General features: G+C 46.5%; 1 protein-coding gene across 5 annotated transcripts in view; it reads left to right on the forward strand.

Annotated features, from left to right (window-relative positions):
- The window catches only part of ATP2C2 (ATPase secretory pathway Ca2+ transporting 2), a 72,917-nt gene that overhangs the window by 26,008 nt on the left and 23,586 nt on the right, over positions 1-23,323 (forward strand). For 4 of the 5 annotated variants that reach the window (XM_032486879.1, XM_032486881.1, XM_032486882.1 and 1 more), the window contains 10 exons: positions 5,678-5,788; positions 7,833-7,949; positions 11,004-11,093; positions 12,190-12,225; positions 12,318-12,379; positions 16,315-16,423; positions 20,630-20,779; positions 20,865-20,933; positions 21,225-21,300; positions 21,778-21,844. In XM_032486879.1, the coding sequence (XP_032342770.1) occupies positions 5,678-5,788; positions 7,833-7,949; positions 11,004-11,093; positions 12,190-12,225; positions 12,318-12,379; positions 16,315-16,423; positions 20,630-20,779; positions 20,865-20,933; positions 21,225-21,300; positions 21,778-21,844 (887 nt within the window). Of the gene's footprint in view, positions 1-4,096; positions 4,346-5,677; positions 5,789-7,832; positions 7,950-11,003; positions 11,094-12,189; positions 12,226-12,317; positions 12,380-16,314; positions 16,424-20,629; positions 20,780-20,864; positions 20,934-21,224; positions 21,301-21,777; positions 21,845-23,323 lie in introns of those variants that run through there. The other variant, XM_032486883.1, reaches the window with a different exon arrangement.

Genomic DNA, 23,323 nt, shown 5'->3' on the forward strand with positions numbered 1-23,323 from the left:
CAGTGTTTGCCAAGTACATATACTGAAAAAAAAAAAAAAAAACATTATAATAGCCTGTAATGAAAAAGAATATGAAAGGAATATATATGTAGACATATATAATTGAATATCTGTGCTGCATGTGAGAAATTAACACACCACTGTAAACCAACTATAATTCAGTTTAAAAAAATACCCCTGAAATCCTTAAAAAAAAAACAGAACAAAACAGAAATTTACTCTCTCACAGTTCTGGAAGCCATGATCCCAAGACCAAGGCAGGGCCTGACTGTCCCTAAGGGCTGCAGTGGAGACGCTGTCCGTGCCGTTCCCTTAGCTCTGGCGTGGCCGGCGGTCCTGGTGTCCTGGGCCTGTAGAGGCATCACTCCATTCATACACTGTCTCCTCCGTGTGTCTTCACATCTCTTCCCTCTGTGCGAGTCTATCTTTCTGTCCAAATCTCCCCTTCTTATAAGGCCACCAGTCATATTATTTTTTTCCTTCCAGTTTTATTGAGATGTAATTGACATACAGCACCATATACATTTAAGGTGTACAGCATAATGATTTGACTTACACACACCATGAAATGATGACCACAGTAAGTTGAGTGAATATCCATCATCTCATATTTTTTCCTTGTTATGAGAACTCTTAGGATTTACTCTTAACAACTTTCATATATAACATACAACAGTGTTAATTGTATTTATCATGTTGTACATCACATGCCTAGTACTTACTTTATAACTGCAAGTTTGCACCTTTTGACTGCCTTCATGCAATTCTCCCTCCCCCCACCTCCCACTTCTGGTCACCCCCAGCCTGGTCTTTTTTTTCTATGAGTTTTTTACTTGTCTTTGAAGTTGTTTTTTTTTTTTAATTGAGTTATAGTCAGTTTACAATGTTGTGTCAGTTTCTGGTGTACAGCACCATTTTTCAGTCATACATAAATGAACATATATTCATTTTCATATTCTTTGAAGTTTAATTGACCTACAACACTATGTTAGTTCCTGGTGCACAACTCAGTGATTCAATATTTCTGTAAATTTCAAAACGATCACCAGCATAAGTCTAGTTACAATCTGTCACTGTGCAAAGATATTACGTAATTATTGGATGTATTCCTCACCCTGTACATTTCACACTTGTGAATCATTCATTTTGTAACTGGAAGTTTGTACCTCTTAATCTCCCTTACTTATTTCTCTCCTCTCCCCCAGCCTTCTCCTGTCTGACAACCGCTTATTTGTTCTCTGTATCTGTGACTCTGTTTCTGTTTTGCTGTGTTTGTTCATGTGTTACCTTTTTTAGGTTCCACATAAAAGCAAAATCATACAGTGTTTGTTTCTGTCTGACTTATTTCACTGAGCATAATATTTTCAAGGTCCAGCCATGTTGTTGCATAGCAAGGTTTCATTCTTTTTTATGGTTGAGTAATATTCCATTGGTGTGTGTGTGTGTGTGTGTGTGTGTGTGTGTGTGCATGTGCGTGCGTGTGCATATGTATGTGTGTGTATATATATATATCTCACATCTTCTTTACGCATTCATCTACTGATGGGTACTTAGGTTGCTTCCATATTAAGATATCTTTTTTGAAGGGACAGAATTCACCCCATAACAAAGCATATCTTAGCACTTTTTTGAGGCTGAATCACATTCCATTGTATGGATGAAACATGTGTCTTGTTTAGCCATAATCTGCTGATGGACCTTTGAGCTGTTGGGAATATCCATGCACACGTTATTTATTTGAGTTGCTATTTTCAGTTCTCTTGTTCACATACCTGGGAGTATGTAAATGGCTTTCACTTACAGAAGGCAGTTGGAGACTGGGGGCCCTCCCACTCTGGGCTCAGATCTGCCCCCACGGTCATGGTCAGAGTCACTGAGGTGTCAGTTTCCCGCCAGACCCTGCCCCTCCCCTTACCCACACAAGCCTCTTTCAGCCACTTGTCTGCCTCCCAGGGACGTGAGCTTGGACAAACCAGGAGTTCCTGAGAAAGGGCGGGAATTCCTGCTAGTCTTGTCCCACAAGGCAGGGAGAGCAGCTTCCTTTGATCCTTTTTTCCCTCTTGTTCTGGATTTGCATGCATGTGTATGTGTGTGTGTGGTAAAATGTATATAACATTTACCATCTGTACTGTTCTTTTTTTAATAGACTTTATTCTATTCAGTTTCAGGTTTTTTAAGTGCACGGTTCAGTGGCATTAATTACATTCATACTGCTGTGTAACCATCAGCACCATCCATCTCCAAAACTTTTTCAGCTTCTCCAACTGAAACTCTGTACCCATTAAACACTGACTCCTCACTCCTCCTTCCCCACCCCTGGTGACCACCATGCTACTTCCTGTCTCTCTGAATCTGTCTGTTCTAGGTGCCGCATGTAAGTGATATCACTCCAGTATCTGTCCTGTTGTGATGGTGTATTTCACTCAGCATACTATCCCCAAGCTTCCTCCATGCTGTCGCAGGTGTCAGAATTGCCTTCCTTTTCAAAGTTGAGTCATATTTCATCCTGTGGTTAGACCACCTTTTGCTTATGCATTTTTCTGTTGATGGACCGTTTTTTAAAAAATCGAAGAATGGAGAAATTATTTGAGCCTGGTGTCAAATGCAGATCAAAGAGGATTTCAAAATAATAGAATTCAGTTTCCTCCCTGTAGTTTCAGTGTCCACTAAAAACACAGATTCAAAAAATGAATTATTAAAAATTTAAAAATTAAGAAATAAAACCACCCAGATTCAAGCATTTATGTATCTTTTAGACCCACTTGTGGAAGCTTCAGCCTCTGAGAGAACATCAGGGAGTATCATCCCCAGCAAGACAGTCACAGAGAGAAGGCGTGGACTCCGGGGTTGGGGTCACCACAGCTCCTGAGTCCCCAGGATTCTTTAGGCTGCTGGTCCTTTTTGGAATATTTACTAAATGCACCTGCCACGTGCAAGGCACAGTTACAGAGCTGGTTGTTTTCTTCATCTTCGAAACTACCTGGGACAGATCATCGTCCCTGGTAACAGGGCTGGTCAGTGACAGAGCAGGATCTGAACCCACGTCTGTGTGATCCCTACCTCAGTGCCCCCTCTGTTGCATGGTGCTTCCTGCTCTTGAGAATCCCAAACAGAGCTGAGCTACCTGAGTGATGCCACCATCACTGTTATTCCAACCATGTGCCAGAGGCCTGGTCCCCATGGCAGGTCCCAGGCCAGCATTTACTGGGAGTTCACAGTGGGTTGGGGCTGCATCAAGACCTGTCCATGCACACACCTGCTTGATTCCACAAAAGCAGGACGAGGTAGCCATCATCACCCCCATTTTGCAGACGAGGAAATTGTGATCAGAGAGGTTGTCACTTGGCGGTGGTGACACGCTGGCAAGTGGAGCTGGGCTGTCTCCCTGGCAGCGCTGACAGTGAGAATAAACTGAGGCTTGTGGCCGAGAGCGTATATCCGGGTGTCCATGTGGTGGAGCTGAGTGCACATGCATTTGGGTTGGTGGCCTGAGCTCCGAGCCACAGATACTGGTGGAACAGCCCCTGTGGACCAAGCCCTGGTCCCGCCTTCTGGAGGGGCTGCGTGGTGAGCAGAGGAAGACATTTGAGTGATAATCACCTGCTGGTAACTATGTGAGTGATAGTTGTGTAGAGGCCACCAAGGAGCCGTCCATGGGGCTGAGAGGGCAAAGCAGGTTGACATCTGGGAAGATGTCAGGACAGGACAATCATCCGTCTCAAAAGCAGGAATTTCCTTCCTCAGCAGTGTGGACACTTTTGTTCCAAGTCATTCCTTGTTGTGTTGGGTGGTGGGCTGTCCCGTGCATTATAGGCTGCTTGGCAGTATCCCTGGCCTCTCCCCACGAGATGCCAGTAGCATACCCCTGGTTATGGCAACTAAACATGTCTCCAGACACTGCCAAAGTCCCCTGGGGGCAAAACTACCCTTGGTTGAGAACCTTGGATTGAAAACTTTGGTTTGGCAGCTGAGGAAAAGTGCCTCTGGGCTTCTGCAGGGGCATTGGAGCACCCATTCCTGGGGGACCCATGACTCCTCCACTGTGCAGTAGGTTTTTAGCTAGCTATGCTGCTGCCCAGCTCAAGAGCATGGAGGTGAGCTGGGGTCTGCTGCAGCCAGATTGAAGATAGTTGTTTTTTATCCTGGGAGCAACTGGAGTCTAACCAAATGTTTTAAGCACGTTTTGTGTATGTGTACGTGTGTGTGTGTGCGCACTTGAGAGACAGAGGGACAGACAGAGATGAGAAGACGGGGGAAGAAGGGAAGACTGGATTTACACTTTTCCGGGTCACTCAAGATGCTGCATTAAAAGTGAATTGGGTGTGGTCATGGCCGGAAAGAAATGGTAAGACTTGGAGAACAGCCAGGTGGACAGGTCCTATGACCCCGGTCTGCCTCTGTCTGTGGTGTGAGCAGGAATTGAGCACTTTATTTGGTACGACTCAGCCAGATCTTAAGAACAGAAAAAACATCCTGTCTCATGCTTTGATGCCCATTTCTCTTGGAAGTGGATCTCCCACCATGAAGAATGTACCGTTGACTTAAGGAGCACTCAGGAGGGTGGGAGGAGTCTGTTGAATGATCTGTGCAATCATTGCCTACTTCCTGGTCACTGGCACAGTGAAAAGCAACCTCAGGAAGCAGGCATGGTTGGCAGTGCATTTCTAAGCAGAGGAGGCATTTGGGAAATCCTGGTGGGGATGGAGTGGGGTTAGGGGGAGGGCTGGCCAGGAGTAAAAGGGAATTTGCCATTTCTGTTCCACTGAAGGAAGAGGTTACTCAAGGCCTCTCCTCTTCCTCCTTCCCAGTGCCCAGGAACATGTTGCAAAAAGGCAAAGATGATTATCATGTCCTGGATATCAGAATACTGGGAATAATTTTGCAAAAGTACTTAGCATTTTCTTGATTCTGAGGTCTCCTCTGTGTTACCATGTCCTCCCACACCCTCCAGATGTTTCATATGGCTCCCTCCTGGGGCCTGCCAGACCCCCCAGAACCTGGCTGGGTTCCCCTCTTTTCTTAGGTTATTGCGAATGTCTCATAAAACAAGCTGCAATACCACCTGACATCATTAAGGGGCACCCTCCACAGGCTGGTGCATACTTGGCTGAGAATGACAGAGGTTCAAGGTCCAGGGTTCTAAATCTATCAATTGTTGCCCTGCTCTGTCAGCTTTGTGAGTTCCAATTCTATTAAATAAGTTTGCTTAAAAACAGGTGCAGTTACAGCCAACAACTGGAAACTATCCATCACAGTAGAACAGATAAATCAGTTGTGATATGCTCATTCAGTGGAATACTATGCAGCCATGAAAATTAGCGAACTATCACTACCCACAATATCATGCATGAATCCCACTAACAAGCTGGAGTAAAAGAAACCAGACACGAAAGTGTGTATAGTACATGGTACTGTTTACCCAAGTTTCAAACCCCAGCCAAACACATCTGCGGTGACAGAGATCATGACAGCTGTTACCCTTCAAATGGGCAGGTAGCACGAGGGAGCTCCTGCTAATGGCTGTTCCTTGATTTGCAGGCTGGTTATGTGGGTCACTTTGTGAAAATTTGAGCGGTACACTTAAGATCTGCCCACTTTCCCTGTGTGTATTATTCTTTAAAAAAGACCTATCCATACAAAACCAATTTGCCTAACAGCATTTCTGCTTTTTTCACAGATTGATGGACCATGTGAGTTGAAAGCCATTGAGAAAGAAAAGACAGTGGTTGCTCTGCCACCCAAGGAGGCGAGCAAATGCCACCGAGAGGATTTGGCCAAAGCATTTTACGTAAGAATTGAATTTGCATGTGATTCCAGTTGTGGTAAAGTTTTTAGGTTACATAGGAAGCAACAGCATCCTGAAAACAAATTTAGAATTCTGTCCTATAATACATTTTTATCATCACTGTTAGAAAATATTGTGGATGTTGGACCATTTCGATTTCCCACCAGGAATGGAATCAACATTAATGTCAATGGTGCTAACCCTCCAAGCCCTTTCTTGGAACCAGGATCCTCCCAGCACTCTGTCCGAATCTCTTGATGTGGGGACCAACCTGGTCCACAGCAGCACCGCCAGCATTGAGTCCAGGTGTTTTGACATCAAAGCTTAAACACTTAACCATCCATGATTTACACCCTTCATCCTTTATAAACCATGGTGTTGCCGATTACTGAAACCAAATTCTCCACAGTTTCTCAAGTGCATTTGAATTCCTGGCCAGTACAAGACAAAACCCCAAACCAAAAAACCATTCCCACGCCCTGAGGCTCACCTCTGAGGCTGAAAGTCTTTGCTTGCTCTGTTTTTAATCATCTTTACTTAGAAACCTGAGCAAGCATGATGTGTGTATGTACTCAAAATCCACCACACTTTGGAAAAAGCAAATAGACGTCTACTAAGATAAAAGGGCACATGCCACAATTTCAAGGAAGTTGGAAGGCAGTGTGCCATGCCAACCTTTTCTTGGAAATAATCTAAAAGTCCGTCTAAAGTCAAGTCCTGTTTGTTTAGTATTTGGAGAGGGAAAGAAAATACTTTTTCCTTGCCAAGACATTTTCCCCTGCATAGAAAAAGAGCTTGGTTATCTTTCTCTATTCAAAAGAATCTAGAAATCAGTCCAGCTTTCCCCACCACCTCCACTGCCTGATAGAGCTTTCTTGTCAACCTTTTGAAAAACAAGGATGCCTTTGCTAAAACCAGGACAACGGAGTTTCCTTACATAATTATTGACTCTTAAAGTTAGCTACATTTAATGTTCGTTTGTATAAACAGCTTGAAATTGTATCTGGCCCAATGTATGTATGATGTAATAATCATTTAGCTGTCATTGTTTCTAAGGGTAGGCCTTTTTTTTTCTGTTTGTTTTCAGCTGTGGTGAAATACACAGCATAAAAATGACCATCTTAACCATTTTTAAGTGTACAGTTCAAAAATGTGGAGTTTTTGCACACCATTGGGCAACCTATCTCCAGAACTCTTCCCATCTTGCAAAAATGAAACTTCATATCCATTAAACACTGACTCCCCTCTTTCCCTCCCCATCTGCTAGCAACCACTCTCCATTTCCCACCCCTGTGAATTAAACTCCTCTGGGTCCCTCACATATGTGGACTCATGCAGTATTTGCCTTTTTGTAACTGGCTTATTTCACTTACTATCATGTCCTCAAGGTTCATCCATGTTGTAGCAGGTATCAGAATTTCCTTCCTTTTTAAGGCTGAATAATATTCCAGTGTGTGTGTATGTGTGTGAGTGTGTATGTGTGTGTGCGCACCACATTTTGCTTATCCGTTCATCCATCGATGGACACTTGGGATGCTGCCACCTTTGACTGCCATGGATAACGCTGCTATAAGCATGGATGTACAAATGTCTCTTTGAGATCCACTTCCGATTCTTTTGGCATATACACCCAATTTGCTGGGCCCTGTGGTAGTTCTGTTTTTAATTTACCAAGGCACCTCCACACTGTTTTCCATAGCAGCTATGCTACTCTACATTCCCAGGCCCATTTTTCTAAAGACGAAAATGTGCGTTTCTGCAACTCCAGGTTTCCATACTACAACTGCACACATTGAAATGTAGGCCCATGGCTGTCTTCTCAGCAGTATCTGAAGGCATAGAGGGCAGGAGTGTGGTCTAATTAAAAAAGAATGGGACTGTGGGTTTCTCTGTCTCTCTGCCCCTGTTAACCCAGGGTCTTTGAACCAGTCCCTCTCCTCTGTGGACAACCACCCCCCCACCTCGATCGTCATGGAAGTGGCTGGCTGCTGGAGTGGGAGTTCTGTGACTGGCCCATCGTGAGCCTGTGCTTGACTTCCTCCTCCAGGTGGATTTACAGAACGGGCTATCAGAGTTCTCCGTCACGCAGCGCAGGCTGGTCCACGGCTGGAATGAGTTTGTTGCCGATAACACGGAACCCATGTGGAAGAAATACCTCGATCAGGTAGGACTGAAGGTGTCATTCTTTGCGTTCAGCCTGGGAGGTGAGGCTGGGGGGAGGTCGCTCATTGTTTAAGTATTGATTGAGGGTGTCCTCGGACAGGTCCCAGGGTGTGGGGCAGCTATACTACAAAGTCAAAGAAGGCTTGCCCCATTCATTTAGCCGGCAAGAGGGGTCCCTGACTGGCCAGGCAGCCCTGGCCCTGAATAATAGTTGTTACATTCATAGAGGGTTTACCATGTGCCAGGTATTGTGCTAACTGAATACGTAAATAAGTCGGTCTTGACCTACTTAATCTCCCTCCTAATCCCCTGTTTGAGATGAGGAGGGTGAAGTACAGAGAAGCTGAAATATGTCCCTAGGCTGTGTAGGGTTGCCAGATTTAGAAAATAAAGTTACAGGATGCCCTATTAAATTTGAATTTCAGATAGGTAAACAAAGAGCAGTTTTTTAATGTCTCCCAAATGTTGCCTGGGTGGGTTGGACCTACTTATCTTATTTATAAAAAAATAAAATAAACATTGTTCCTTGTTTATCTGAAGTTCACATTTAACTGGATGTCCTGTAGTTTATCTGGCAACCGGGACCCAGAGTCACACGGCAGTAAATGGCACTGCTGGGAAGTGAAGCCAGGCAGCTGGCTCTGGAGCCCCTGGCCCTTTTACCCCTGCCATTAGTGCTGAATGCTTGTTGCATGAGTCAAATGCCTGGAAGCTATTGCAAAGAAGGAGAAAAAAATGAAATAGACATGGCTGCAAGTTCCAATCTAGAAATCAACACCCCCACCACTGACCAAGTACCAGCTCAAAAAGCCCCAGTTAACAGGCAGAATTTCCCAGACATCTGAAGCCATTCAGATTGCCTCAGTGTCCCCTCCCAGCCTTTTGCACCCTTCCCATCCCTGACACCTCCCTTGCAGTCTAACTCCTGGGCAACCTTGGGCTTCAGCTGCCTTCCTGTGGCTCATGTTTAAGGCTTTCTTGATTGGTTAGTTCAGGGATCAGTCACACCCCTCCTTGCAGCATCCTCAACCTCCAGTCTCCTCCAGTCTCCACCCTGTTCTTTAGTCAGTTCCCAGTGCCCTGGGGATGTCATTCATTGACGCATTTTGGCACCAAAATAGGCTTCTAGGAACGCAGGTGGCTCTGGCCAACCTAGAAACTTCTTGGAACCTCAGTGTTGGGAAGAGGCAGCAGAGGCTCCTGGAAGTTGGAGTTCAGGGAAGGAGCTGACACACAGGCTGTGAGGGACATTCTCCCTTCTGGAGCAGGGCCTTGGTCAGTTCTGCCCTGGCGGCCCCTTCCACAGGGACCTGCTCACCTGGAGACCCTTCCTGCCTCTGTCCTGTCAGAGCCTCACCCTCTAGCCTCCTCTAGCCTCTGGCCAGGTCTTCTCCAGAAATAAAATCTCTTCAGTTTCTAAGAACAGGAAATAAGCTTATTCATCTTAACCCTATAAGTTCAGGAATCCATCTGTGGGAGTCCTTGTGGGACTGGAAGGTACTGCCCAGTGGCCGTGTGTTCCCGCCCCTGATGAGCTCACTTATTAATTCTTTCTGTTCATTGAGCACCTGCCACTTGCCAGATGCCGTGATCCTCCTGTCTGTCTCCTGCAGTGACAGGGAGCTCACAACTTCATGAGGCAGCCCTGAAGTCCACCCTCTGCTTTCAGATGGCATGTCATTTACATTTTTAAATCGATGCCCTTTTCCTAACCTGTGAACTCAAGTCCATGATCAACGGCTCACGCCGTCCCCCAAAATGAGCAGATGGTTTATTTACATATTGGCATTTCCCCTGGAGAGAAGCCTGTCGCTAACTGAATATGGTCCATCTCAGAAACTTTGGTGCAGGTTTCAAGGTTTTGTGGGAAGTTCTTTTGTGGGTTCCCTGGGGTTGACTCCCACCAGTGTGTCTCAGACATGAGCCCTGGGGCTCCCAGGCACACTGGCTTTGAGGTGCGATTCTTTCTGAAGGTATGATGCCCCCCTCAACTCCAGCCCAGCTCCGCCCCAGCAAGGACCATGGGAAAGCTTACCCTAGGGCCAGCTTGGATCAAGAGCCCTGACAGTGGGGCTGTTTTCTGGAACTTGGGCAGCCATAGTTCCTCCCTTTGACTAGTGTTTATCGTGTGCCTTCTATAATCTATAATCCTACTCTGTGCCAGCCACTGGGCAGATTACTCTCCTCTCATTGTCATCTTTAGTCCTTCCATCAGCTAAGAGAGCCTGGAGGCTTGGAGAAATTGCTCGAGGTTTCTCAGTGAGCTAATGGTGGTGACAGAGCTGGAATTCTGTCAGATTCCTGAGCTCTTACCTGCCACCCCATGTGATCAGGCCCCATTCTGGCACATGGAAGGACTGGGGACACCAGGATGAATGTGGCCTGTGTCCTTAGGAAAATTTCTAGCAGAGGATAGTGACAAATAGATAATTTGATACAATCATAGAAAAATTGTAGCTAAGAAGGTGAAATGTCTTTGAGTTGCTTAGTCTTAAGATTCAAAATTGATGCTGGGCTGACCACAAAGTGCCCTGTCCCTTGTTCAGAGAAATTAAAACATGGCAGTTCTGGGGTGAGAGGTGTTAAATCCCTTCATGTACCACACTGGCATGATGCTGATAAATCACACATCTGATCACATTTCCCTTTTTGCCTTTGCTGCTGGGAAGCTCAGAGCCAAATATATGGCCCCCATTTAAATAACCATTATTTTCTTTTTGATACTCTGACTCTCACACCGATCCTGACCTTTGGTCTGCTCTCTCTGATCCTGTTTTTCTGTGTTTATGTTTATGCTTCCTTTCCCTGGTCTGTAACAATTAAAATGTGTGAAATGAGGAGGCAGATACAATGGTCCCCCCTTACCTGCAGGTCTTCAGGCAGAGGAGACCCATCAAGTGGTGGTGGTTCTTCTCTACTAGCCCTTGGATCACTGTAGGGTCGACCAGGAAGCCCAGCTCTCAGTGAAGAGCTGACGCTGCTACCTGGGGGGGGAGCCAGGTCTCTGATCTCCACAAGCCTAGAAAAGAACCACCACCCTGTTTCCATTTTTCAGTTTAAGAACCCCCTGATCCTGCTGCTTCTGGCCTCTGCCTTGGTGAGTGTCCTTACGAAGGAATACGAGGACGCTGTCAGCATCGCCTTGGTGAGTGCGCCACGCTGGGGACGCACCAGGCTCCCAGACCCGGCTACCCAAGGGGCTTGCTAAATCTTTGCTTATCTTTGTTATGCAAGGAAAAAAGTTTGGATGTAGATTTTTTTAAAAAATAGAAAATACAGCAGAAAGAAATCCACATCCTTCTCTATCCCCATGTGGGGTGTCCGGGTTACTTGGCATCCCTCTCTTGGGGGATACCTGGGTGGCTTCCAGTTCTTTGCTTGGAAACCACGTTGCCCTGAACTCTTCTCCCATCCAGGGTGGAATTTCTGGATCCTGGCTGTGCATGCAGTACAAAGAGTAACTTCTCATAATCGTTACCCAGCAAGAACCACGGGACACCTTTTTAAAAATATGTTTTTTTACTAAGGTGAAAAACACATTAAAATTTGTCATTTTAAAGTGAATAATTCAAGGTCATTTACTACATTCACGATATTGTGTAACCACCACCTCAGTCTAGTTCCAAAATATTTTCATTGCCCTTAAAGGAAACCCTGTACCCACTAAACAGTCCCTCCCCATTCCTCTGCCCACGAGCCTCTGGAAACCACCAACCTGCTTTCTACAGATTTACCTATTCTGGACAGTTCAAATAAATAGAATCATACAATAAGTGACCTTTTATATCTGGTTCTCACTGAACACCTTTTGATGACTTTCATTCCTCCTTCCTTCTTTCTGCCAAGTGCTGTCCTTTAAAATACAAAAACACTCCTTCCATGCAATGGAATTCAGTGCTTCTGTTCGAAAGCCTGAGGCTAGATCCACACCTTCTGATGTGGAGTGATGTTTGCTATCTGTGGTTGAGATGAAAGATTACATCTGCACTCTCTGATCCTGTGTTACAAGTATATGTGCAGGAAAATCTAAAAGGATACCCCAAAATGTGAACCTCTGGGTGGCGGGATTTGGGATGCTTTATTTTGGCTTGTCTGTTTCTAAATTTCTGCACAGTGCATTTATTTTGCAAGAAGAAAGGAAATCTATTTTAAAAGACGAGATCTTTCCTCGCCTTCCATGGGCTCATTCACCCACTCGTCGGGCAGCTGAATGTTAATGTCCCCTCTCCTTTGCCCCCTAGGCGGTGCTGATCGTGGTCACTGTTGCCTTCATCCAGGTGTGTATGTGTGTCCTGAGGTCCCGGGTGGGGTACTCTGGACTGGCGGGAGGCCCCACCCTTGAACCCCATGCTCTCTGTCTTCCTGCCAGGAGTATAGGTCAGAGAAATCTCTGGAAGAGCTGACCAAGCTGGTTCCTCCAGAATGTAACTGGTAAGTTGAAGACCCCCCTGGGACTTTTTGGTTCATCAGAGGAGCCAGTGGGCTGGTGACTTCGGCAGAAGTTTTGCAAACTATGAATCCTTGGTGGTGTGATAAGGGAGAACCATGTCTTACTGGGGGTTAGGAAACCCAGTCTCTGCCCTCCAACAAATTACTGTGTGTCCTTGGGCGTGTCATTCACCCTCTGGGCCTCAGCCATCACTGGTGTCTAATCAGGGTGCTGGTCCTGGGGGCTGTGGGTGGCAGGAATGGCTTTTGGGAAGAGGATGGACCATCTGTGATGAAGTGTGCAAAATGGAGTGCCCTTTTCCTAGGGAAGGCATCCCGAGATTTCACTGGATTCTCAAAGGGTGGGCTCAGAAGAGGCTGAGAGGCAGGGCCGTAACAAGCTGAGGCATTGGAAATCTGCCTGAAGCCAGGTTAGGGGGACAGCTTGAGAATGAACTCATGGACATGTCTGCTTAGCACAGTGCTGTCCAACAGAACTTTCTGGAATGGTCTGTCACCTACACTGCCCAGGATGGCATCACTAGTCCCATGTGGCTCCTGAGGACTTCAGGCGAGGAACTGAATTCTTCTTTTATTTAATTTGAATTTAAATAGCCTCACAGGCTAGTGGCTGCTGACTGCGACAGCTCAGCTTAGAGCATCCACAGGGGCTGCTGCCGTGGGTGAAGGCAGAGGTGGTACAGCAGGGAGAGTGTTTTAGCCTGGCTTTTTCTTGGTTGAATTTGTAGCATACTGGTAATCCATGAGTTACTCCCCTTGTAAACATGAAACTGTCTCAGGAAAGGCCCAAATCTTCTCCCTCACCCCTGCTGGCATCCACTGAGGTTGTTTTAAAGCTGTGTGTCTGCTCAAAAGAAAGTAACTGGAAGTATCTTGTGATCTGAGTCACTTCAAAAGGTACTTTGGGGGTAGCTCTCTGTGTTCTGAAGGATAATTTGGGAGGAAGAAACTTAATGTTTATTTGCATATATATATATATATATATATATATATATATAATGTGTATTTGGATATATATATTTATGGCACAACTGAGCCCAGGGCTGGGGGAGAGAAGGGTCAAGTGAGATAAAGTCCCACCTCTGAAAGAATCCACAAGCCAAGTGTGTGTCTGTGGGTCTGTGGGTCTGTGTGTGATACAAGGCAGAAAATAGTAAATAACAAAATAGAGACCAAAAGAGGATGCTGCAGAAGCATGAGAGAGGGTGAGTCAATCCTAGAAGGTTCACTAGGGGCAGTAAAAATGTCTGGGCTTAATGATCGGATAAACAAGGCTGTCAAAAATCCAGGCATGTGACATGTGATGTCATCATAGAAGCAAATGGAGACATCAATGATTTATGGGACTTGATGATCTGCTCTTAAGTTTAAATATCAAGTCTTGGCCTTTCAGGTGAGGGGTATGCATTATTGATGTCCCCGGAAGTCACTTCTGAAAGACAATTTTACTTTAAAAAGCAGCAGAGGCAGGCAGCCTGGGAGAGTTGAAAGAGGGCTTGAAGATAGATAGCCTCACCCCCAAGTCTCCGCCACCCACAGCACAATTTGGGAGAAACACCTGCTGTACAGACCCTTCCTGCTTTACCTCCACCCTTTGTGCATTTATTAAATATTTATTAAGCACCTACTGTGTGCAGGGAGAAATCGTCCCAGGGCTATACTGATGAGCTAGATGGAAGACCTTGCCTTCCAAGCACTCACATTCCTAACAGGGGAGGCGGATAATGAAGTGAAGGAACAAGATGGTTTTAGAATGTGGCAGATGTATTAAAGCCAGAAAGACCCCCACCCCCAAAACCCAAGGCCACACAAAAATTAAAATAAAACTTCAAGGAGATACATTAGTGACTGGTGGAGGAATAAGAACAACCTTAAATAGCTGGCTGGCAGGCCACCCTGATCTGACATTAAGGAGGTGCTGACATTTAAGTTGAGGCCTGAGAAACAGCAGGAGCCAGCCAAGGGAAGAGCTGGGGAAGAAGAGGTGTAGATCTGATAGATGCTCTTGGCTACAAAAAAAAAAAAAAAAAATAGAAAATACAGCTGCACAAACCACAAGGAAATTGTATTGTCTTATGGCAAGGGATCTGAAGTTGGGGGACAGTGGTGTTTAATTCAAAATGGCACTGAGGACCTAGTACTTTTATTTCTTTACTCTGCTATCCTCAGCTTGTTGACTTTGTTCTCAGGCCTGGTTCCCTCATGGTCCCAAGATGGCTGCCATAGCTCCAGGCATCACAGCCAGACATGAAAAGTTCCAACAGAAGAAGAGGCCATCTGAGTGTGTGCATGTGCATGTGTGTGTGTGTGTATACAGAGTGAGAAAACCTTTCTCTTGAGACCCCAGCAAATATCCACTCATGTTGTTGCCGAGTCCAAACTCGTTCTGCTCACCACACAACAGGCCAATAAATCAGGAGATGAGGTGTTGGGGCAAGGAATAGCGATTCAGAAAGCCAGCAGACGGAGAGGATGGCAGACTAATGTCTTGGCGAACCATCCTGCTCTAGTCAGAATACAGGATCCTTTTATACAAAACCAACCAAACAAACAAAAAAACCAAGGGAGGGGGTGTGGTTGATTGTTGCAGTCTTCTTGTGCAGGCATTCTTTGTTCTTGCAGCCGTCCCCATGGGCCAAGTCATGGTGTCCCTGTAAACCTCCAACAAAACAAAGGTTATTCTCTACTACAGTGTCTCCTAGGCTAGTGTTGTAGGTCATGCCTATACCTACACCAGTCATGGGCAGGGAATGGAATCACCCTGATGGTCTCAGTCAGTCAGGACCCACCTCCTGGAGCACCTGGCTGTGGGGAGAAGGGTGTGGATCTGAATAAGTTTGAATTTTGTTAACTGGGAAGAAGGGAATGTCTGCTCCAGCACTTAAGGTTGGCAAAGACCTTGAGACTAGAAAGAGCTGGGTGTGTTCAAGGCGTGTGGGAGGGTGGGAGCAGCAAGAGGCTGGCCCATGTTGAGAGGCCTTAGCAGGGCCTCTGGGTTTGACTCCAAGGTCATTGGAGAGGGTTTGGAGCAGGAGGACATTTTGATCTGATTTTGAGTTTTAAGAGCTCTCTGGCTCCCACATGTGGGGTGAATTGAAGAAGGCCAGAGAGGAGGCAGGGGTCCAGTTGAGAGGTTACTGAGGTTTGGACGATGGGCAGAGTGTGGTGGGATTCAAGTCAGAGCCTGTGCACCAAAGCACATCCCATCCCGAGGCTCTACATTTCCTGAGGCTCTCCAGATAATCCTGGATTCTCAAGGAAAGGTTAAACCAAGTTCAGAAGGACCTGTTGATGGGGGTAATCTATTTTATGATGGCCTGGAGCAACGGCTTTTCTGGCACTTAAGATGCTCCTTCTGGCTCTGAGAAGGCTGTGCCGGCCCTGAGGTCTTGAGACGGGCTCTGCACACCAGAGTGGCGTGTTCTCTGAGGACTGAAGTGCCACTAGCTGCTGGCTCCATTAAGGAAGCTCTAGAACCACTTCTCTCAACCTGCAGAAGCTTCTGGAGGCCATGGGGCCCAGCCTTGTTTCCCGACAGGGTGAACAGTCGCCCCGCTTTTCAAATGAGGCCCAGGATTTCCCAGAAGCCATACACTTTCCCAAAAGTCGTTCAGGATACGTAAAAATTTTTTAAAAAACCACAAAAGCACAAGGGTTTGTCCATAACAGAAAGAGAAAGTGTGTTTGTATAACCTTTACTCAGATTTATCAAACTGCATAAAATTGGGATGTCAATATGGATTCTTTTGCTTTTTCCCATTTCATTTTTTTAAAAATTTATACATATATATATATATATATATTTTTTTTTTTAATGGAGGTGCTAGGGATTGAACCCAGGACCTCATGCATGCTAAGCACACGCTCTACCACTGAACTGTACCCTCACCCCTTGCTTTTTCCCATTTCAAATGCAGCATAAGAGAAGGAAAGCTCCAGCACCTGCTTGCACGAGACCTGGTTCCTGGAGACATTGTGTCTCTCTCCATCGGAGATCGGATCCCCGCGGACATCCGTCTCACAGAGGTGAGGGGCCCCAGACCCTGGTCCGCTGGCGAGGCTGACACTTAGCTTATCAGAGGCAGGGGTCCTCTTTCTGTCTCTCACACATGTGTACACATGTGCGCACATGCAGATGTACGTGTCCACAAACAGGAAATTAGCAAGCAAGCTAATTTCAAACACAAAGCTCCTCCCATTGCATTTCATAATTGATTTATTCTCATATAAGTATAAGCCTAACAAATTTTGGCTATGTGGTCTAGTTGATAGCAAACTGCAGTGGCCAATGAAACCAGGGTGGGGCTGAGGAATGCGGGAAAAGTTGCTTCCAGAAAAGGGCCCCACTGATGTCAGAGAAACGTGCTATCAGATTGTTTAATGATGAGGAGGGGGACAACGAGTAAAGCCAGAAAAAGTCACACAAGCTTTTGCAGTAGCGCTGTGGGCGACACCAGGTGTGGGGCAAGCTCTTTCTCCCACCTTGGTGGGTCGCAGAGTGTCACAGCTTCATGGAACATTTCCCAAGTCTCACCAGATAATCCTGGATTCTCGAGAAAAGGTTAAACCAAGTTCAGAAGGACCTGTTGATGGCGGTAATCTATTTTATGATTCCTTCCAATAATGCCTAAGAATTGTTCAAAGCTTTTACTGGTAAAGGTTTAAGCCCAAGTTATCTGCCTGATTTATTTATTTAAGGAGGATGCGTTCTCAGGATCAAGAGTCGTCCGCTTTTTGAAGGGTGGCCTGGAGGTGGGGGGATGGGGAGAGGCAAAGAGGCCGGGAGCCAGCCCCTGGGCTCTGGGTTTACAGCATTCCTCATCAGCCTTTGAAGTGGTGGCAGGGTCTAGAGGGCACTCCGGCTTTTAAACCCCTCTGCCCCTGACTTTCAGACATCCAGGCCATTAGGGACGAGGGAGATGGTGGGAGCAGGGTGAGCAGGAGGTGTTCCATCCCAGAATGGATTCCTCTCCCCGTCCGCTTCTCCCTGCACCAGCATTTGGCCTCTGACTCTCAGTCAAGGACACGTGAGTCTCATTAGAGAAGCCATTGTCCAGTGGCCAAGCCTCACCTGCAGGGAAGGCTGGGGAAGCCAGTCTGACGTTGTCCACACCTCCCCGATGCCCAGGGCAGGGCCCCATGCTGGGCAGCCAATGAGGAGGACACATGTCTAGCCCCAGGTGCTAGAGAGAGACAGTGCAGTTAAGGTGGTTAGTGCATTAGCTGGGGTCGTAGCATTCACAAGCTGTGTGACCTTGAGCAAGTTACTTAATCTCTCTGTGCCTTTTTCCTCATCTGTAAAATGAGATGATAATGCTCATAGGGTGGTTATAAGGATTAAATGACTTCCCAGATGCCAAGTGCTCAGAACAGTGCCCAGCACATGTGAGTGGTGGTGCATGGTAGAGATCAGAGGAGCCTGGGTTTCAAATCCTGGCCCTGCACCTCCCAGCACCTCTCAGCACCTCTCAGCTGGGAGGAAGGGACTGGCCTCTCTGAACCTCTTATTCCTCATCTATCAAGGGAGTTAACGTTCATTCCTCTCCCATGGGGTTATCGTGAAGATTAAACAATCCAAAACCTGCCACCTGCTCTTGCAGTGCCTGGTGTGGGGACAAAGTCACTGAATACCAGCAGTTGGTTTTATCATTTATCATTACTGGTCTCTACAATGGTTCTTTGAAACCATTTTTTAAACCTCATATAACTCCTTTACTACTTCAGCTGGCTTTCTTCCTACCATGCTTCTATTACATTAAATTGTCATTGGTATTTGACACCACAAGGGCTTTGTTCAAGGCTCTCAGCCATGAACACCCTACAGATTTCCTTTTGGTCCTTTGCAACTCCATTAAAAGCAAATTGTTTTGCTTACTCACGGTGGAATATTTTTCTCAGCTATTAAGCTCTGAGATCCAGGAGAACTTTATATACATTTCAAAGTCATCAAGGTCCAGGAAACAGTGTGGGCTTCCTTGAAGGCAGGCTCAAGAAAGCTCTTAAAATAAGTAATGCAAATACTAGCCCATTTTGTAAGTGTGTCCAGGTCACAGAACATTTTCTCTTCCCAGAGTTAAAACCAAGGCCACGGCCTTGGTGAAAGGCTGACCTGAGATACTGGTGGAGCAGGGCCCACTGCTTGCTCTTTCTCCCCCATCATATCTAAAATGAAAAAGGGACTGGATGGGATCTGTCAGGACTCCAGGTGATGCTTTGTCGAGGTAGAAACATGGGCAGGTGTGAGGAGACAGGAAGTGCCTTTGTGTGCCCCTGAGCAGGAAGTGATGGGGTTGCCTGGGCCCTCAATTGTACTGTCTTTAGGCCAAATCATCTCCTTGGTGGTCACTGGCATCTGGTGGGTTCTGTGCCCCGAATCTCTTTTCAGATTTGCCCTCACCTGACATGATGCCGAGAGGTCACCAGCAATCCCCCACACCCCCAAACACACACACACAACCAGCTTTGTGCCTCATTGGTCCAGATGCTCCCCTCCGTCTCTGCCTCCCTTTGTTTTTCTCCACGTGAAGAGAAATAATGTGCAGGCAGTCGACGCTTGAATAACACAGGATTGAACTGTGCAGGTCCACTTAGACGCAGATTTTTTTCAATAGTAAATACTCCAGCACTGCACGGTCTGTCACTGGGTGAGCCTGGGATGCAGAGGGCTGACTGAAGTCGTACGAGGATTTTCACCTGTGCCCTAACCCCCCAGCGCTACTCAAGGGTCAGCCATATAAGAAAAATCAAGTCTTCACTAGCCACTGTATAAAAACTGCCTTGCTTCATCTCCCAGCAACCTTAAGAGAACAGGACTCTCCATTTACAATGAGGACATGGAAGCCTAGAGCGGTTAAGGAGCCACCTGAGGTCACACAGCAGTAAGTGGGGCAGAGGAGCTTTGAACCCGGGTCATCTGGTTCCAGGGCCCTTGCAAGTAATCAATAAATAATCTGTAATAAGAATAGAAAAGAGTTTTATTCACACCAAACTGACACTGTAGCCCAGGAGACAGCCTCTACACAGCTCTGAGAAACTGCTCCGGAGAAGCATGGTTTTCAGCACAGCTTTGCATCTTGTCAGAACAAAGAAAAACAAAAAACATACATCAAAAATGGCAGGGACACATTCCTTCAAGGCTTCAAAAAAGACAGATTAGTATGTAGACAGTGAGAAGCGTGGATTACCAGTATGGGCTTCCTAGGAAGGGAGGAGTTTGTCCCTGTCTTCAAAGTGGGCATTCTTTACTTCTGGATAATGCAGTCCTTCCTTTGATGGTTAAAACAGATGTACCGTGTACGTTAACCAGGCCATAAGGCGGGCTGTTCTGGTGATCATGAAATTCAAGCCAAGTCATCAGCCAGGATGACTTCCCCATACCTCAGCTGCAAACATTCCTTCCATCTCCTCTTCCCCTGTGACCTCCTCCTCTGCCTCTTTTCCTGGCTCTCTGTCTCCCTCTGGGTTTCCTCAGGGTACCAGTTTCCTACAGCTGCTGAAGAAATTACTACATATTTAGTGGCTTAAAACAATACGAATGTGTTAGCTTACCGTTCTAGAAGTCAGAATCAGATTCAGTTTCACTGAATCGAAATCAAGGTGCTGGCAGGGCCGTGCTCCCTCCGGGAGCTTGGGGGAGAATTTGCTCCCTTTGCCTTTCGTAGCTTCCGGAGGCCGCCCACATTCCTTGGCTTGTGGCCCTGGATCACTCCAACTGCTGCTTCTGTCGTTGTGTTTCTGACCCTCAGATGCTTCTCTGATCCTCCCCTTATAAGGCCCTTGTGATGACATTTAGGGCCCACCAGGATCCAGGACACTCACCCAGTCTCAAGGTCCTTAACTTAATCACATCTGCAGAGTCTCTTTTGCCATCAAGGTAACACATTTCCAAGTTCCGAGGATTAGGACTTGGGCGTCTTTGGGGGATTGGATGGGATGGGGGGCTATCATTCAGCCCACCACACCCAAAGCCCTCCTCTGAGCCTCTCTCTCCTCCACTCCTGCGTCAGGGAACCCCTCCCCAAATCCCCATCACTCAGATATTTCTTGAGCACCTGCTCTGTGCCAGGAACTGTGCTTGGTACCAAGGAGATGGGGAGAAAACCGACCTGTTGCCTGTGCTCGTGGGTTTATAGCCCAGAGTGACAGACAAGCCACATGTACTCATGACAGCTTTTAAAACCAGCTCACAGGTGGGAGGGGCTGGTGCCACGTCTGCTCCCTTTGCTCCCCCAGGTCACAGACCTCCTGGTGGACGAGTCCAGTTTCACAGGAGAAGCTGAGCCAAGCAGTAAGACGGACACCCCGCTGACGGGTGAGGGTGACCTCACCACCCTGAGCAACATTGTCTTCATGGGGACCCTGGTGCAGTGTGGAAAGGGGAAGGTACGCCCCGGGGTGCCTGGGACCTCAACCTCCCTCACCCACAGGCTTTCAGCCTCAGACTCACACTTGTCTCCCCTGAGGGCAGGGCGTCGTGATTGGAACAGGCGAGAGGTCCCAGTTCGGAGAAGTGTTTAAGATGATGCAAGCCGAAGAGGTAAGGGCAGTGGGGCTTTGGTCTTATAAGCTGGGTTCTGACGTTACTCTCAGTGAGTCATACCAGTCCTGCCTAGCCCTTAGGAGTGAGGCCGATGTGATCAGTGTGAGGATTTTTGTCAAGAGAGAACTTACAGCAACATGCACAGGTCTTAAGTGTAGCAGGCAATGCACGTTTATATACGTGTCCCCATGTCATTGTCTCTCAGCTCAAGATGTAAAAAATCCAAGCAGAAGCTGGGGGACGCTGCCGGGATCCTATCTAACAAACCCACTGTTCTCATCCTTCCAGACGCCTAAAACTCCTCTACAAAAAAGCATGGACAGGCTGGGGAAGCAGCTGACACTTTTCTCATTCGGCATCATTGGTGGGTAAAACGGTTTCTGCCCTTGGTCTTGGAGGGGAGGGAGGCAAGGAGGGAGACATCCTGAGCACCCACAGCGCTTTCTCACCTGCCTTGCTACTCACCTGGGTGAGGAGTCCTGGGGGCATACCACACATGGGAAATTTGGAAATAATACAGAAATGTTGAAAACAGCCCACAATAAACTGGTTGGCTGTTTCTTTCTTTTACTTGAACTGGCTTGATCCTTCCCTGAAAAAGGAAAACCATTCTCTTTTGTAGGTAGGAGGGTATCTTCCTTAAAAAGAAAAAGGAGAGAGTTTGTAAAAACTTGTATTATTCATGATTGCCCTGTGTCTGTATTCCTGTAAACTCTTTAGGAAGATGATTTCAGATGTTAGGGAACGTGTGTGTGCGTGTGTGTGTGTGTGTGTACGTACGTATGTACACACACACACACACAGAGATATATGTACATATATCTGTTTATTTCTTCCCCAGGCCTCATCATGTTCACAGGCTGGCTGCAAGGGAAACAGCTCCTTAGCATGTTCACCATCGGGGTCAGGTAAGGGTGCTGGGCTGTCCCCTTCCATCTGTGCAGTGAGAGACAGTGGGCAGATTTGGGGGACAGGAACAGTGTGGGGCATATGTACCCCCTTCCACCCAAGCCACAGTCTCCCCATAGCACATTATCTACCAGGTGGGATATCCAGCTACTGTCTACAAAATGAATGAAGGCCAGCAATTTGGAGTTCCCATTCCTGTCACTCGTATTGTTGTTTAGTTGAAGTGTAGTTGATTTACAATGTTGTGGGTGTTTTGGAGGTTTTTGTTGTTGTTGTTATTTTAGAGGAGGTACTGGGCTTGGAAGCCAGGACCTCGTGCATGCTAAGCACGCGCTCTCCCACTGAGCTCTACCCTCAACCAACAGTGTTGTGTTAGTTTCTGGTGTACAGCATGGTGATTCAGCAGTGTCCATGGACCTAGAGATGATCATACAAAGTGAAGTAAGTCAGACAGAGCAAGACAAATATCCTATAAGATCACTTATATGTGGAATCTAAAAAATGGCACAAATGAACTTATTTATAAAACAGAAAGAGACTCATAGACATATAAGACAGACTTATGGTTACTAAAGGGGGAAGAGGGGAAGGGATAGATTAGGAGTTTGGAATCAGCACATACACACTACCACTCCGTCACTCTGGCCCATGGGCTTGGGTCTCCCTGGTAGAGAGCACAAACTCCAGAGCCAGCCTGCCCAGGTTTAAATTCTGCCTTTGCCACTGGCCAGTCGTGCGACCTTGGGCAAGCTTCTTCACCTCCTGCACCTCCGTTTGCTCCTCTGTCAACAGGGGTGATGTCAGCCCTCCTAGGGGTGCTGGGAGGATGCTCTGGGTTGCTGGCTCAGGTGCCTGCAGCCACCTCCCGAACACCGTGTGTGCATATTCTCATTGGGAACTCGGCCCTTGATTGACGGAGGCGGCTGTAGGAGAGGACAGAGGACTAGAGCTGCGGCCACACAGCTGACGGCAGGGCTGGGAATCCAGGTCTTGACTTTAAGCCCAGGGAGCTCACCTTTCCCCTACATGGTGATTTTTTTTCCTAGTTTGATCTTCATCTTAATTTTTTTTTTATTGAAGTTTAGTTGATTTATAATGCTGTGTTAGTTTCTGGTATACAGCATAGTGAGTCAGTTATACATATATAATCTTTCATATTCTTTTTCATTATAGATTATTATAAACTACTCAATATAGTTCCCTGTGCTACACAGTAGGACCTTATTGTTTATCCATTTTATAGATAGTAATGTGTATCTGCTAATCTCAAACTCCTAATTTATCCCTCCCCCACCCCCTTCCCCTTTGATACCCATTAGTTTGTTTCCTATGTCTGTAAGTCTGTTTTGTAAATAAGTTCATTTATTATGTAGATTCCACATACAAGTGATATCATATGATACCTGTCTTTCTCTGTCTAACTTACTTCACTTTGTATGATAATCTCTAGGTCCATCCAAGTTGCTGCAAATGGCATT

This window comes from Camelus ferus, chromosome 9, assembly GCF_009834535.1.
Source record: "Camelus ferus isolate YT-003-E chromosome 9, BCGSAC_Cfer_1.0, whole genome shotgun sequence".
Classification (NCBI taxonomy): domain Eukaryota; kingdom Metazoa; phylum Chordata; class Mammalia; order Artiodactyla; family Camelidae; genus Camelus; species Camelus ferus.